At 34.3% G+C, this 15,817-nt stretch overlaps 1 protein-coding gene and 1 long non-coding RNA gene across 11 annotated transcripts; one reads left to right on the top strand and one right to left on the bottom strand.

The window, feature by feature from the left end:
* Positions 1 to 4,758: 4,758 nt before the first annotated feature.
* LOC105213408 (lysophosphatidylserine lipase ABHD12) lies at positions 4,759 to 10,816 on the top strand. 10 transcript variants are annotated; one of them, XM_011186214.3, is made up of 8 exons: positions 4,759 to 4,917; positions 5,245 to 5,335; positions 6,868 to 6,904; positions 7,695 to 8,226; positions 8,886 to 9,004; positions 9,114 to 9,301; positions 9,371 to 9,883; positions 9,952 to 10,816. In XM_011186214.3, the coding sequence occupies exons 4-8, from the start codon at positions 8,051 to 8,053 to the stop codon at positions 10,285 to 10,287; spliced, it is 1,332 nt and encodes a 443-aa protein (XP_011184516.1). In that variant the 5' UTR covers positions 4,759 to 4,917; positions 5,245 to 5,335; positions 6,868 to 6,904; positions 7,695 to 8,050; the 3' UTR covers positions 10,288 to 10,816. The 10 variants fall into 10 exon arrangements, with proteins under 10 accessions (XP_011184516.1, XP_011184518.1, XP_011184517.1 ...); XM_011186216.3 differs by lacking the exon at positions 7,695 to 8,226; XM_011186215.3 differs by lacking the exon at positions 6,868 to 6,904.
* Positions 10,817 to 12,231: 1,415 nt separating this feature from the next.
* On the bottom strand, positions 12,232 to 14,880 carry LOC128922536 (uncharacterized). The gene is made up of 2 exons (XR_008471756.1): positions 14,130 to 14,880; positions 12,232 to 13,113 (listed from the first exon to the last, which is right to left on the bottom strand). It is a non-coding gene; the product is annotated as an uncharacterized LOC128922536 (long non-coding RNA).
* Between the last annotated feature and the right edge of the window lie 937 nt (positions 14,881 to 15,817).

Genomic DNA, 15,817 nt, shown 5'->3' on the forward strand with positions numbered 1-15,817 from the left:
AACGAAACGAAAGCGCCAAGATGACGTTCAGTGTATTGGTGTTCCTGTTGCTGTTGGTTGGTGATTGCGCCGCGCTTCACTAAATATGTTTACTGTTGTGTGCGCGTATACGTTCACACATATATGTATATACACCTACATACGTACATATGTACATACATACATACTCGTATGAACAATTTGTTGAGGGCGATATATTTGACGAATGACGTTGAAATGTAATATTTTCACATACAATAAACGCTATCGTTAACGCATTTACAACAACAATATTATTTAGTAATTTTATTTATTTTTAACGGAAAATATGCCGCAAATGCTTTTAATTACTCCGTGCTTCTTCAAATGTATGTGTCAATTCTTCATTTTTAAATAATTAATACACACAGATCGCACGGTAGTTTTCTTCACTACAAAATTCACAAATTCATATTTATACACATATCTGTATGCATGTATGCAGATATATATGTAGTTTATATGTATGTTGTTTAGGCAAGCCAAGTTGCACAGTGTTTTTCTTGCGGCGTTTCATCTAACGGCGATTCGAACATTTAATTGACTGATTGCAACGGCTGGCTCTGGTCAGATTGTCATGTTCGGACTCTTTATTTATTTCATTATTAACATTCACTGTTCGTGTGTTTGTTTGTACGCATGTTCATTTCATTTCATTTTTTGATAACACCAACGCATTCACGAGCGTTTTACCACGCTTCGTTAGTCTAAAAATGTTTGCATAGGTTGACAGGTTGATCACTGATGCTTGATCAGTCAAGTATGTATGTACACGTACATAAGCTGTTGCAGCTTCCACTTCTGCTGCCACCGTTCATTGTTCAAGCAAAGCACATTTATTTTCATTTTCATTTTTTTTGGTCAGTTATTTTTGTCATACTTGCCTTATGCTATGCATCGCCAAAGACGCTCTGCACGATTTTGTTGTCTCTGTCAATGCGGCATTAAACGCATGTGGCGCACTCTTCACAGCCAGCATCACCGTTAACAGTGTACGGCCAGTGGAGTCCGTCCATTCATCTGCCTTGGTTGCGGCATAAACCTACAAAACGTACAATTGCAAACGTGTGATATGTGCACACACACACATGCATGCGAGTGAGCTTGCGACCGTCCAAAACGCAAACTAATCCATTTTGGTGGCAACTCTTGCGCGCTGCAGGCCGCCATCACAGCCAAGCCAAGCGGCAAGCGGCGTAGGAAAGCAGCAGCGTGCTCCAATTTTATTCACATCCATCGCCATTTTTGGCCACTAACCCATCAGAACAAGTAGTGATCAGAAATCAGTAGTGATGTACTATGTACTCGAACATGTTTTTATTGGAAAGTCCGAATTTATTTAAATTTTAATTGAAATTGTCGTCGTTACCGCTGTCGAGCGACGTTATCTGCCTTTGCCTGGGAGCTGCATTGCATTGGATGTGTGAATTTGTGTGAATTTGTGTGAATTTGCGCATTTCCCACGCTCTATATACCGTATTTATTGATGTCAATGAAGTTATTGTTTACCTAATCGTAATAAGCGAATACAGCAAGCGCTCAGTTGCCCGATTTGGCGAACATTTGCCTACGGCAAAATGTGGTGTTGGCCTTTATGTTTGTCTGCAATCTTTGCGCGCGCAGAAGTTATGAGTAAAACTTTCGATACGATATCTATCTGGGAGCTTAGACCGAGGAATTAAGAAATCATAGCTACAATATGGGACTCAATTGTATGCTTGTATATGTATAATTATGTATTCCAAATTATTCAAATGAGCTCTCAAGTGGTAGTTATAGGGTTGGTAGGACGAGCTTTGTGATGTCAAGGCGCCAAAAAATGAACTCGCCAAGAAATTGTGACGATAAAGGAAATGTATAATTGCTATCTCAAAAGTATTAAGCCTTCCCAGCATAGAAATAGCAGCACTGTCGCAATAAAGTTACAAATTATAATACCTTTATATTCTCAGAATAATTACGATATGCAGAGTGTAAATAAGAATACTCGTAATTCATTATTCTCGCAATCGACTTCTAACATGCTCCAATTCAATTAAAAAACGCAAACAAAATTATAAATTATGCTACAATTGTCATCTGCCTGCATAGTGCATGTGTACATGTGTACAGACATGCTAATCGCTCTGTGTGCCAAAAAGTTCGTGTCTTAAGTCCTTTGATTTGTATGCTCATTGTGACTCACTGAATCCGGCAGACAAGCGTTTGAATTCTTCCAACGCGATGAGCATAGAACAAGTAACTGCACTGCAATTGCTGAAAAAAAGTCATGGTATTTATATGCAGCGCACAAATAATCGAATGGCGCCTATTATTGGCCGTACATCGTCGTCTATTGACTATTTGACGAGATACGGTACTCGAGTTCAGTAAGCTCATGGCGAAGAAATTACTATTTAGACACCTTCGAAAGCAATTTGCAAAGAGCGTTTACTGAATAAATTATTTTGCTTGCATAATAGAACCAACACAGTATTTAGATCTGCACACAGCCAAAGACGAAGCGTCGCAGAGTCGTCCCCTGCACTGGAAAAGCAAGTTACACGTACCATATCGTCTATCGTCTATCGGCGATCGTCGATCGGCGCTTGTGGTTATGTGATTGTCATTGCAAATTTTATTTCTAACTCTTCGACAAGTACTAACATTAATGCTTTGATAATTACCTACTACTGCTGCTGGTGGGGCCACAACTTACATAGTTCGTTCAGAATAAAACTAAAATATTGAGTTTTGCATACACCTAGTAGTGTTTAGCGAGTTTATTAGTGGTAAATATAGAAATTTGCGAGTTTGTGTCTTTTAACATAATCAAATTCTCGTATTTAGTTTGAGTCGTATGCACACGATCATAATAGATTATGGAAAAGTTGTATGAAGGGTGATACTGTTGACTTTCCGAAGATGCCATTAACACGTTTGGCAAGGGCGCTTCCAAGGGAATCCAAGGCGAAGCGCTCATCCACACTGAACGTATTGGGAAATCTGGCAAATATCGCGCAAGTAAAACGATAAATCGTGCCGATGTTGAACTTTGTGCGATTTTCCCAAGAACTAGGTGCGATGTGACTAGACGGCGTTGCCTGAGAAATGAATAGCGAAATAGCAACACTAGACCAACATCGCAACAACTACAAACACAGCTACAGCAGAGCAATTTGAACGCTTGATAAAAACAAAAACAAAAAAAAAAAACAAGACCATCACAACCGCGGCGAGAGTTCGGCGGTTTATCGACATATTTATACGAGAAAGATTTTCGATTTATTGCATTAGTATTAAATTTGGAAGTTTACCAAAGGAAAAGTTTACCAGAGCAAAATAAGATAAAAGCTTAAAGGGTGAGAAGATGAGCCGCTTAAGTTGCTCATTAGGTGTATACTTGTATAGCTGAAAAATATGTCGAAACTATTTTGTTTTTTATTTATTAATGGAAAGGTATTTAGAACATTTTTAATGACACTACACATCCATTTCCGAAAACATCTGTATTTGGCAGTGTGTGTCAGCTCTGCAGGTGACCACCATCTCATGGGTCTCTTTGCTTAATTAAGCGCCTTTGAATTCATAGTCTTGTTGTTTTTACATTCCTACATCAGCAGCACTCAATACATATACAATATTCTGAATCTTGACCCCGTTTCAATTTTTGAGTTATTGCACATCAAACCGATTTTAGTCTGCAAACAACTGCATAGAAATACACAAATCAGGCTTGAAATAGTAAACGCGATACGCTTCGAACTTGCAACAAGCGCTCGAATTCGTACATGTGGTAACAAAAAAGTGGTGATGGAGATTGACAATGGTCATTTTGAATAGTTTCTATTGGGAATCGCTTTGAACATGTATGTCTCCTTTTTGTTGTTGTAGCACTATTGCAGCAAGAACTGAACTAAGTTCTACCGAAGCGCAGGAGCGATTAGTTGTTATGTATGGTACAGCAAAATAATTGCAACAACAATTAAAGTACAGCAGCCCGATATGAAAGTTCGACGGAGTGGAGTTCCCACACTCTTGATAAAAAACTGTATCACATCGCAGATGAAAAGCTCTATGCCAAATATGAGCGTATCAAATATTCAGATCTGATGATAGTCTTCACGATTGAAGCTAAAGTCAAAGTTGCTGCACAATGGGAACATTGTTTTATCAGCGAATCGGATATATAATGATCGTACCGGAAGTTCGAATTCAATCATGAAAAGCTTTTTTCCGGAGGTTCGTCATTACTAGTCATTTCCTAAATGTAGGCTAACTGTTTAAGAAAAATCTTAATGATACCAATAAAAAAATGAGATTCAACACAGGTTCAGCTTAGTGCTTCGTTTCAATATAATTAAATATATAATATTCCGAAAAAGCTATTTCAAACGAGTTTAAAAAATGGTTACATTTGTTTCACCTATATATCTCGTTCTCCCTCGTTCGGTTAACTTTATACGGAAATCTATATGTACATATTCTTCATAAACTTGGTATAAAGTAAAATGAGTAATGTTTGTTTTCGATATCACCACCAATATATTCTATCCTATTACGTTTTATTGGCCAATTTTATATTTCCTCACTTCGTGCAAGTATATGTGTGACGCAATACCATTAAATTTTATGTATCTGCACAAGTTTAAAAGTTTGTGCAAACTGTTGTTCGTCAAGCCGATATAAATTGTGTGTAGAGGTTAAGCTATGAACACCGCCAATATGAGCACGGCAACCCCACTATTTGACAGCTGTTGAAACAGATGAAACAATTTTTTGGTAACTTTTGATACCAAATTTCTGCAATAATTGTTTAAATTGCTGTTTTGCATATTACTAACACAAAAATTCTTAGTGACATACTAAATTATTTGAAACAATTTAAAAGAAAATGTAAATATAAATATTGTTTGAAAAGTAAGTAAACATGTACATGTTTTACACAAATAGAAAAACAAGAAATAAAAATCGATAGTGATTTATTTCCAATCTAAAATTTTGTGAATACATGAGTGATCTTCCAATTTATTTGGCATGAAGGTGCGCATACTTTACAGGTGCACGTTTTTATTACAATTTCAAACCGGTATTAAAATGCAAATGATAAGTATGGCCAAAGCCATAAGCTCTGCTGCATTGAGATCCTTCTGCTAATCTTCTGATTGTCCATTTTTATAAGCAATAATTTAATCTACAGAACCTACTTACAATAATTATATAAACTTTTTGTTTTTTTATTTTTAGATTAAAAGTATTGAAAATAATTGCTGTAATACTAAATAAATCGGATATAACCATTGGTCGGAACTCAAATATACCACCATTATTTGATTGGGTAATATATTTAATTCTTAATAAACCCTTCAATAATTCTAATTTAAATAATTCTGGTTAGATTTAATTTTTAAGAAAAAATAAGTGAAATAGTTTCGGGCAAATTGTTGAATACTGCCAAAGCAAAAAAAAAGCAGTATATTATTTATAAAAGTATGTTGTTGTTGTTGTAGCGGCATAAAAAATTTCCCAAATAATTCTGAGGATTGTTGCCGATTTGACAGTCCTTGGTCGGTTCCATTCTGGTTAGATATTTAAACTATCTCCCTATTTTATACCACTTAGGTATAGGCGTTGAAAAAAGTAAAATATTTTTCTTGGATCTTCGTACTGTAAAGTTCCACACCTTTATTTTTATTTATTTCTCATTTAGCTATTACTCGTCAATTAACTATACGCTTATCGTTTATTCGGTTATCATCGAAAAATTGCTTTTCACTTTCAAATTTGCCAACGCACTCCTCTTTGTTAAAAATCCCCGTGAATAAGAATAGTAAAGTATGGGATAGTTAATCATATGTACTTATATACATACACTTTTACTCCGAATACATTAATGATAATGGCTATGGCAAATTAATACAGAGAGAGTATTTTTATTCAAAATTATTGTTGCTCTCGGATAGCACGACGCATTGTCATTTAGCTTGTTTTTTTCTATCAGCTAACAGTGTTGGATGACGAAACTGGTCGCAAGTCGGAAGCGGTCTTTAGTGCTGAGTACACACGCTTGTCGGTTTACTTCTACGTAAATATTCTCGAATTACGCATGTTACGAACTTTGAGCCGATCAGTTTAGCGCATTGCAATCATTCAAACAAATATATTGTGTAATTTATGGTTTGCATTGTACATTATCAAAGTGTTAGTGTCAGTAATTTTTGCGCATACACTTCGCAAATTAATAAATAGTACACGCTATTACCGATTACGTTTAAGTATACAGTAAAAGTATCAGTTCGTTTACATTGTAAAGTGATTTGTAGGCGACTGTATTTCTGTTTTGTGTTGTTTACATAATACAAATAGATGTATATCTATGTATGCATTTGCGATTATGAGTTGGCGAATTTTCTATGTTGGTTTCATCTATCTATGCTTTTTTGACGAAGTCTGATAAGCTTACTTATTGCTGAACAGTTCATGCTTGAGGCACTTGGACCTACTTAGATACACATATGTATGTATGTATATGCATACATAGACATCTATATGAGTAGTGTCGGAAGTTTATTGGGTCCACACAGCCTTACATGATACAGACAAGTCGATTAATAAATATAGTAACATATAATAAAACTTTGTATAAACATGCATGACTAATGACTGCTGGAAATTGTGGAGTTCATTGTCATTTACACTTTATATATACGTTCATATTTCAACGTATATAGCCAATTTTTTATAAAAGAAATTCGAAAATAGAGAATATTGAGTTTTAACCTTCGTTAGTGTTTGGCTAAATATAAATTAATATCAAAGTTAGTTTAAAATAAAATTTAACTAATGAAATTCTCATTTTTCTATTTCTAGTTATGTTTTTAACGCGTAGACGGAAGTTCTTTAAAAGGTGACTGTCACAATATGATATGTGTACAACAGCAATTCATACGGGCGAATGCCATTGATAAAACATAATTATTTTTATATTTTATCTGTCAGTGAATAGCGTATAATCCTCCCTATGATATTTGTTTAAAGCCATATCTTTTATGTTGTTATTAATATATTCATAATCTAGACATTTTTTAGAACTCGCTAAAAGTGTAATTATAATATTCCAGACAATATATTACTACGCGTGAACTAATTACTTTGATATGATAAATTGTGACATACATACATATAATTCTTATAACTTTTTATTTTCCTAATTTGAATTTACCTTGACATAATGTTCAGTGAATGAGAAATGCTGCAGCGCAGGTATATTATGTCTTATTTAGTTCAGATGAGATAATATTAAATCTAAGATATCGGTTAGATTCTTTCTATCCAATGCTTTAATATACGTGTATGTATGTTATAAGTAGCTACAATGAATTTTACCGCTAGTTCAAATTTAATACTAAATTTAACATAGTTCTTTTGTTTTGGGCTTTGTGAACTAACATTTTCATTAACAACATTCCCTATTTAGTGAGTCACGTTGAAATTAATTTACCTATTTGATTTTTGTCCCCCTTATTGTTCTGATATTATTATATGTTAGAACCTTTAGTAAATTATTGGCTATATTAACTTTTAGTTTTCAATAATAAGTTTTTATCGAACCAATTTGTTGTCTTTTCATTGTCATAGTGATTGCTAATAAAACAATTATCTTTCTTCTCTTTTCCATGTTGAATCCATCTTCATAGTAAGAATTGCTGACAGGCGCATACCGATTGTCTGCACTTAAAAGACAAATTATCATTAAATTTTTAAATAACGAAAAAAAAATTGAAAAGGAAAAAATAACTGTACTCCCATATCTACAATCAAACAATCACACGTTTACAGTTTGACGTAAAGTGTATATAACAAGCGCATCTGCATATTTAATCCAAATAGTTGAAGAATTTAGAACACCTGTTGTAATTCCCAAAGTTTACACTTCAGAACTTCTTAATTTGTGTGGCATAACAGTCATTGTTAAATTTGGCTGTTACATTCAATCTTCCTCAAACTAAATGTTGGGTTATCATTGAAACGTTCACCAGGTCTATGAAATTTGATGTCATTAAACAAAAATTTTCCACCATTGACTGATAATCCTCCCGCAACTTCACCTCACAATTTACAAAAATATACAAACTTTTATACAATGTACGAATCATATAAATTCTTAAACGTCATATTCCGTGCTTCAGTCATTCCGGGAGCATTTATATTAATTTGGCTGACTGGGATGTAAGTACGCTAATCCTTTATACATTTAGATACAACATATATATTTTGATTTTTAATTTCTAACTGTAATGCACTCTGTTACAAGTAACATTTTATACGCTTTTCCATGCTTTCTAAATGATGATGAGCAGTGTGTTAGTAAAGCTTTTTTAATGTCGACATCTTTACTTTATATCGTTATTAATTAACTACCTAATTAACGTATATTTTTGCCTTAACTTTTAATTTTGTTTTTAAATTCATTTCTATTTTACCATGTTGGTTTGTAAAATGCTAGTGCATGTACAGTATTCGCACGTTTATGTGAACTGATTCAGGATAGTAGCAAAAGAGCGTGTATATAACCGTGCGTCTACTGAACATCCCATATCTCTGCTTTACACATACAACTTTCTTATTCGCTTCTGTACAAGATATTTAATAACTATCCTGATATATGTATGTCCGTGCACCATTCAGTCGATACGATTAAATGGTATTGTATTATTAATTACTTCAGTTACAGTTACTACAGTTAGTGAATAAATTATTTGACAACTTTTTTTTGTAATTCTGATATATGCTCCAGTGAGTACTCCTAATGTGTAGCATTAAAGTGTTGCGACATTTATTTAGTTATGACTTAAATTTAACTCTAAATTCTCTTATTTATTCCAAAGAATCTCACTTACTGTGGTACAACTATGTATGCTCGTATTCCTCATAATATTCGTTGGATTCCCATTAATATTCCGTTATTCTATAACATTACAAAGAGGGATTCTGTTTCTCACGTTTAGTAAGTATTTAAATCGTTTCTGTTTCAATAACTTTTTAATGTTGCACGAATTTTAACGAGAAATATGTATTATATCTCAAATAACATTTTTAAACGAATTTCATTGCAGTTACATATCCCAAAGATCTTGACCTGTCAAACCCAGCCAGTGTGGGGCTGTTTGGTACGAGATCGCTTAATCTTAGTGTGCTTGATCCGGATGCTGAGGAGCGGCATGATGGAGTGCGTATTGGTGTCTGGCATGTGCTCCCGTTACACTTATCTAAACGCTTTGCTAAAGAACTGAAAATCGATACGGTATACTTACGATTGTTAAGAATTGTGTACGGAAATATATACACTCACTCACTTCCTACTTTTGTACAGGAAACGCACGATGAATTGAAGAATACAACACTTGACGAAGACGATGTGTTAGACAAGCTAATGCCCATTCTCAAATCGGAATTCCCCGAAGTAACCGCGGAGAATGAAGCACTATTTTACGAGCGCATGCTGAAACTTCCTGGTACGATTGTTCTTTATCTTCATGGCAATACCGCTTCTCGTGGCTCGGGACATCGTGTTGAGATGTACCAACTTCTCCGAAAACTTGGCTGTCATGTATTGTCTTTGGATTATCGAGGTTATGGAGATTCCGATCCCGTTTCACCCACCGAAGAGGGAATCGTTCGCGATGCACTAACAGTTTACGAATATATCAGAAATATAACAACAAATCCTGTATTCATATGGGGTCATTCTCTGGGCACAGGAGTTGCATGCCATTTGTGCTCACAGCTAAGTTTAAATTTCAAAATGGATCTACCACGTGGAGTGGTTTTGGAGGCGCCTTTTACGAACATCCGTGATGAAATAAGATTGCATCCATTCGCTAGGGTCAGAAAATCATTATATTTGTATTTGCTTTTAAATGTTTTATTTCTTCTTTTATATTACTTTTACAGCCCTTTAAAGATCTGCCTTGGTTTGATTTGACGATTGCTCGTCCTATGTATTCGAATAAGTTACGCTTTGAATCGGATCAGCATATAGGAAAATTTCGGCAGCCGGTGATGATACTCCATGCGGAAGATGATTATGTTGTTCCATTCGAACTTGGTTACAAACTGTATCGAACTGCTCTGGATACGCGTGAAAAAGCTTGGGGACCTGTTGAATTTCATAGATTCCATGGCGATGCAGGCTACGGACATAAGTTTCTTTGCCGTGCGCCTCAACTGCCTGAACTAGCAAAGCAATTTATCGAGACTTATCGCAACGAAGATTTTTACAAGCTTTAAAATGTTTGAAACGTTGGTCTCTGTTATTTTCTCCATCCAGTACACACTGTAGAGTATTTAAGGATCTACAGCCAGGAACCAAGTCACTCAAAAGCTATAGCCTTATTTAGCAGCTACAGGAATGCCGTTCATTTCACACAGAAAAATATGTAGAAAACGTTTTGTCATAGATTTGTGTATATGCATAACATATACAATAATGATTTTAGTATTATTCGCGAAAATTAGTTACACATATTTATATGAAGATATTTATTAGACAGTTGCGGGTGTAATTATTTATGACAGTTTTAGAATACATCCAACATCATATGCACGTATGTATGTATGTATATATACGATTGTATAAAAGGGCGATATTTAGAGAGTGCATTAATATTGGTCAAACTGTGAAATTTTGTATTCTTTATTATTATTGCAAGCCGTGATTATGCCTAGGAGTATAACTATTACCAAAAGGGTAAAATAAGCATAATAACATAAAATTTTTTTTTTTTGTAAATAAATAAACTTACAAATACAAAATTTACGTGTATAGTAATTTTTATATTCGCACGGTTATATGAAATATGAGGGAATGCAATTTGAATAATTATTTTTGAGTCTCGGAAAAACTATTAACGATAAAATATGCAACGAAATTGGTAACTCAAATTAGGTTTGCGCAATCTTATTGAAGTAGTGGGTGGCGCGTTATAATGAGTCTCAAAGAAGTCTGTTATGTGGTTGCCACCTGAGGCTGAATATATGCACTAATTTGAATATATCGAATGTTAGGGAAAATATACTGACATTACTATGACTGTTTGTTAATTTTTTTAATGTATATATATTATACAGCATTATAATTTTCATTAACTCATCAAGATATGAAAAAGTAGTAGTTAATGCAACCATGTAATTGGTTAGTACTTAATTGTAAAACCCTGTGTGGGTACAGAAACTGTGGATTTATACAACCCTAAGTGCAGAAATTGCTTTTTGATATACTGTGGTTGACAGCGGTGGAGCGATTTGTATTAGTGAGTGACGGAAGGAAATTTGGTTTCGGTTAAGATTATTGGGTTAATTTTAAATAAAAAAAATATTTAAAAGAAAACGTTAAAATTGTAAAGTGATTGCAAAGTACAAGTGATCATATATGTTTGTGTAGACAGCCAAAAGTTTCCTTTTATTCCTAGAAAAATTAGGAAATAGGCGGTGCAATACTTTAGCAGACACAAACACATCGAAAACGATGTACATACATATGTAAATGTGTACCCATACGAACTGACTAGTCCAAACAAAGCGGCGTTGGCAGCATATAAACCGCAGCACCAGGAAGAAACAAGGAGATAAACTAACACCACGGTTTCAGTACTTCGTTAAACCAACAAAATAGATTTTCTATTAAATTCCTCATTTATAACGTCACATTTCCGTAAATATATTTGTGATCTATAGAAATAAATAGACTTCTGTTAGACAGAGTTTTATAGAAAACAGTATCTATCTATATATCTATAGCGCAAATTTCCTGGTAGCAGGAATAAAAAATAGCAATAAAGTTGTCGGGGAGAAAAGCGAAGTGTTAGAGGAACGAAAGGAATAGGAACATACATATATTTTAAAAAGTGCTGAGGGTGTGGGTGAAGGAAGAGAGCGCGCTTCTACACAGGTTACGGCGAAGAGAAAATTCGCCCTTTTCTGTGTATAAAACTTGGAAGAGGTGCTTCCCTCCGCTGCTTGTGCATTTTAAGTTGAAGTTAAATATTTCGGCGAGTTATGATGAATATTGCACCAGTATTCTGCCGCTACTATATACGCGGTGAAATGTGCAAATTTATTAAAATATATTAAGGGAAGGATAGGGTGTGTGTTTTTGCGAGCCGAATAAGAGCTCATTGCAATCGGGTTGGGTTTTCTTTATTCTGATTTTTCATTTTTTATCGGTGGCAATAGCGCAAATCAGCAGCAGTGGCACAGTGGATGATGGTGATGGGTGCGCATAGTCAACGTAAAAAGGGCATATAATAAAAGAATTCCAATGAGAATAAAAGAACAATGTGAATATGTATATGAAAACAATGCCAAATAATTATTAACTTATATCAAAAAGTGAAAAGGATACCAATTCAGTGATAAAATAGAAATACTAAATATGAAAAAGTGTGAAAATTGATATTTGCACAAAGGTGTTTCAAACGAAAAATTTGTGATGAAAGCTAAATCAATTATTTGTGTAGTGATTGGTGTAAAAAGTATTTCAAGGGTTCGTTTTAGCTCCCTTATGTTGAAATAACAAGTTTGACGTGAGGAATTTCGGAAGAAAATTAAAAGAGCTACTTGTATCTTCAAATAAATGCTCCGAACTATACAATAAAGGATTAACGAATATGTTATGGTAAGTTCATAAATATGCGTAAACATTTTAAATACAGTTGAGCATTTTATATATAAAAATTACAAATCGAAAATTTAAAATATATTGCTATCCACTATCCTCGGTATAGAGTGATATTTAAAATCATTCCTATCGTATTGTTTAGAGCGAAAAATCCGTATAGCTAATAGGCAAAAACAAGTAAATGTGTCCATTACCTGGTTTGCGTGACGAATATATGTTTATTATCAGAGCTGATGCCTCTCCGCGCATGTTTCTTAGTCTCTCTTGTTGCAAACAGCAAGTACGTATATAAGTGTATATGTACTCATGTACTAACATATGTATTGGTTATTTTTAAGGATTTTTTCGTCTCCTCTTTTATTGAGCTCTTCCTTACACGCCCTTTTTCTCATGTGTTAATCTCTCTGTTTTTTTTGCTCTTCCAATTGCTGGTTGGGCTGATATGATTTTGATAAAAATAGGAAAACAAAATGTTCTAAAATTTATGATTAACGAAAAGTTTGATTTTTATAAAAATTTTTCTACATAAGAAATATTAAAAATAATTAGCGAAGTACAATAGTTAAAAGAAATCGTAATACAAAGAATTTATCTGAACCCATCTGATCCTGTCGTGAATTGAATAAAGATATAGGTTTTTTCGTATAATATAACTATGACATTTGTAGTAAAACCTAAAATGGCGTACCAGTACATACATATACGCAAATATATTTAGAAATAAGTGTGGTTTCCAAAGAAGTTAATCTAACATTTAAGCCTTTAACAAATTATTATTAAAAAATTTAGCTTGAACATTTGGCTCTTTCGGTTTGCCCTTCAAAATGTTGCGGTTAAAAAATCGGCTGACTGGTTTGAATAGCGACAATATGCTGCTTTTGTTATATTGGTAAACCAGTTTTTTTCAAGTAACTGTAATAACTCGTAATATAAAGCTTTCGTTATACATAACGCGCTGGTTGCCACAAAGTATTGTAGAAATACAAAGTATATGTGACTCATCAGATTCCAGCTTGATCGCGCTTAGAGTAAACAGCTGATCTACTTCCTAGTTGAAGTGCAGTTGTCAAGTATTTCATACTACGTAGTTAGGCAGTGATAAGATCTCGAACTAAGCTTCTCATAATATGTACATGAATATGTAACTAATATAAAAACTGTCCTGCTTAGTATACCTACATATTATTGGATTTTTGTATGTAAGTGGAGACATGAATTAATACGACGAATTTGAGTTATTAGTCATTCGGCGGAAATCTTAACAGCGGTTTTGACAAATACAACTAAAGCGATATGTTTCTTTCATGACTCAATCGTGTGTTTTACCGAGGGCAGAGCAAAAAAAAAAAAGAAAAGTATTCCAATTGCATTGCCGACCCCTTGATTCTAATGTTGTGCCTAACGAAGGTAAATGCAAAGATAAGATAAGTGTATTTACTAAATTCAGGCTTACCAAATTTATCTTTCAGTATTTCAGTAGATAAGGTTTGTTAGATGCGCACAGAAAATATTTGAAATTCAACGACTATGTCCCATGATCGTCATTAAAAAACTATGATTGGTGTTTATATAGGTGACCAATTGTTATTGCTTGAACTGCATGTATGTATTTCATAAATATCTTCGCGCCCCTTAGTCGCTTCCGATTCGTAGCGTTTGTGACGTTCTTGGTTGCTGTCTTCTAGTAAGGCATTGCAGCAAAGTAGAAAAGTTCGTGCCTTTATGGCAAAAAATTATATACAAATGTGCATTATGGCTACGCCTATTTGAGGAAGTAAATCTTATGTAGGAGTATGATTCACCACAGTTATTTTGTTTACCGATAACATTTCAATACACCGCCTGGCTTCTTTTCACTTGCTTTTTCTCCTATATTCTTCATTTCTTATAGACAAAGCTGTGGTTTGTCGGCCGACACCAGCGCACGCGCTCGAGCACGCGGATGTGTGAAACGTGTTTTGTTTAGTAAACCAACGCTTTTGTTGACTTACTGCCTTTCATTTTACTTCCACTGACAGCGGCTTAAATCCCCTCTCATTACCGCTTGCCCACTATATTAGTAGGTACTCTTATTCATAAAAAATCCACTTAGGCGTATTTGAACTGTTATTTGTTGTGATGTGATCTGATTGAAGAGTTGCCATAATGGCGCTAAAAAAAAAGAACAATGAAACCTCGAATTAATGAAGAGCCATTAGCGGCACACATTTGATTTCAATTAGAATTTGGCACCGTAAACACTTTCAGCAGACTTATAAGCTTTATGGCATAATTAGTCGTCATTTAGTTGGCTCGCTTGTGCTTGCGTTGCATAGCATTACTACCTATTGCCACAAGATAGAAGTATTTGGACTTTTGATACTTCCGAGGCGCTGTTATTACTTTGGCAAATATTAGCCAGACATTTAAGGAAATAAATGAATAAATAACAACTTTTTTAGGGATCCAAAAATAACTGCTTTAGTGATGTAATGTCTCTTGCTATGGAGCTACACAAATATTTGAATTTGTCGCTACACTGGATTAAATGCAGTTAAACTTAAATAATTAAAAGGTGATTATATTTTTTGGATCATACATACATACATATGTTCAATGTATAAAAAAGTGTGAAAATTCAAAGATAAGCAAAAATGAAATTATGAGGCGATACAACTGGGCAATCATCTTGAAAACTTTGTAAACTTGATGAAATGACTTCTTTGCGAAGAGGGAAAGAACAGTGAACAGCATAAGAAGATAACAAAAACAAATAAACAACTTCCATAGCTAGTGGCGAAAATTAGTTATGTGTATATGAATGGGTAAGGTAAGCTGTTTTCAATGAGTGCAGTGAAAAACTGTGGAATCGGCAAAAATGAGGAATGCAGCAAGAAGGTAACATAACACAGGTGATGAAATATAAGACTTTAAGCGAACAACAAAAATGCTTAAGCTTAGTTCGAAATGCCGACGAACAGTTTGGCATATGGTGTTGCCACAATCACTCTGTCACGGTCAACATGCTAACCATATGGTGACACGGTGAGGCTGTGCGAAAGCCTCATGTGATAGCTCAGTGGCCAGGGATGCATGCAATTAGAAACGTTTAAAGAATTTCAAAAACACAATACAAACATTATATACATATATCATATGCTC

The sequence above is a fragment of the Zeugodacus cucurbitae genome, chromosome 6 (genome assembly GCF_028554725.1).
Source record: "Zeugodacus cucurbitae isolate PBARC_wt_2022May chromosome 6, idZeuCucr1.2, whole genome shotgun sequence".
Classification (NCBI taxonomy): domain Eukaryota; kingdom Metazoa; phylum Arthropoda; class Insecta; order Diptera; family Tephritidae; genus Zeugodacus; species Zeugodacus cucurbitae.

Coding starts and splice junctions, on each gene's coding strand:
- LOC105213408 (XM_011186214.3), top strand. CDS start 8,051: ATGTCATTAAACAAAAATTTTCCACCATTGACTGATAATCCTCCCGCA. Junction 8,227..8,885: donor TTAATTTGGCTGACTGGGAT/GTAAGTACGCTA, acceptor TTTATTCCAAAG/AATCTCACTTACTGTGGTAC. Junction 9,005..9,113: donor GATTCTGTTTCTCACGTTTA/GTAAGTATTTAA, acceptor ATTTCATTGCAG/TTACATATCCCAAAGATCTT.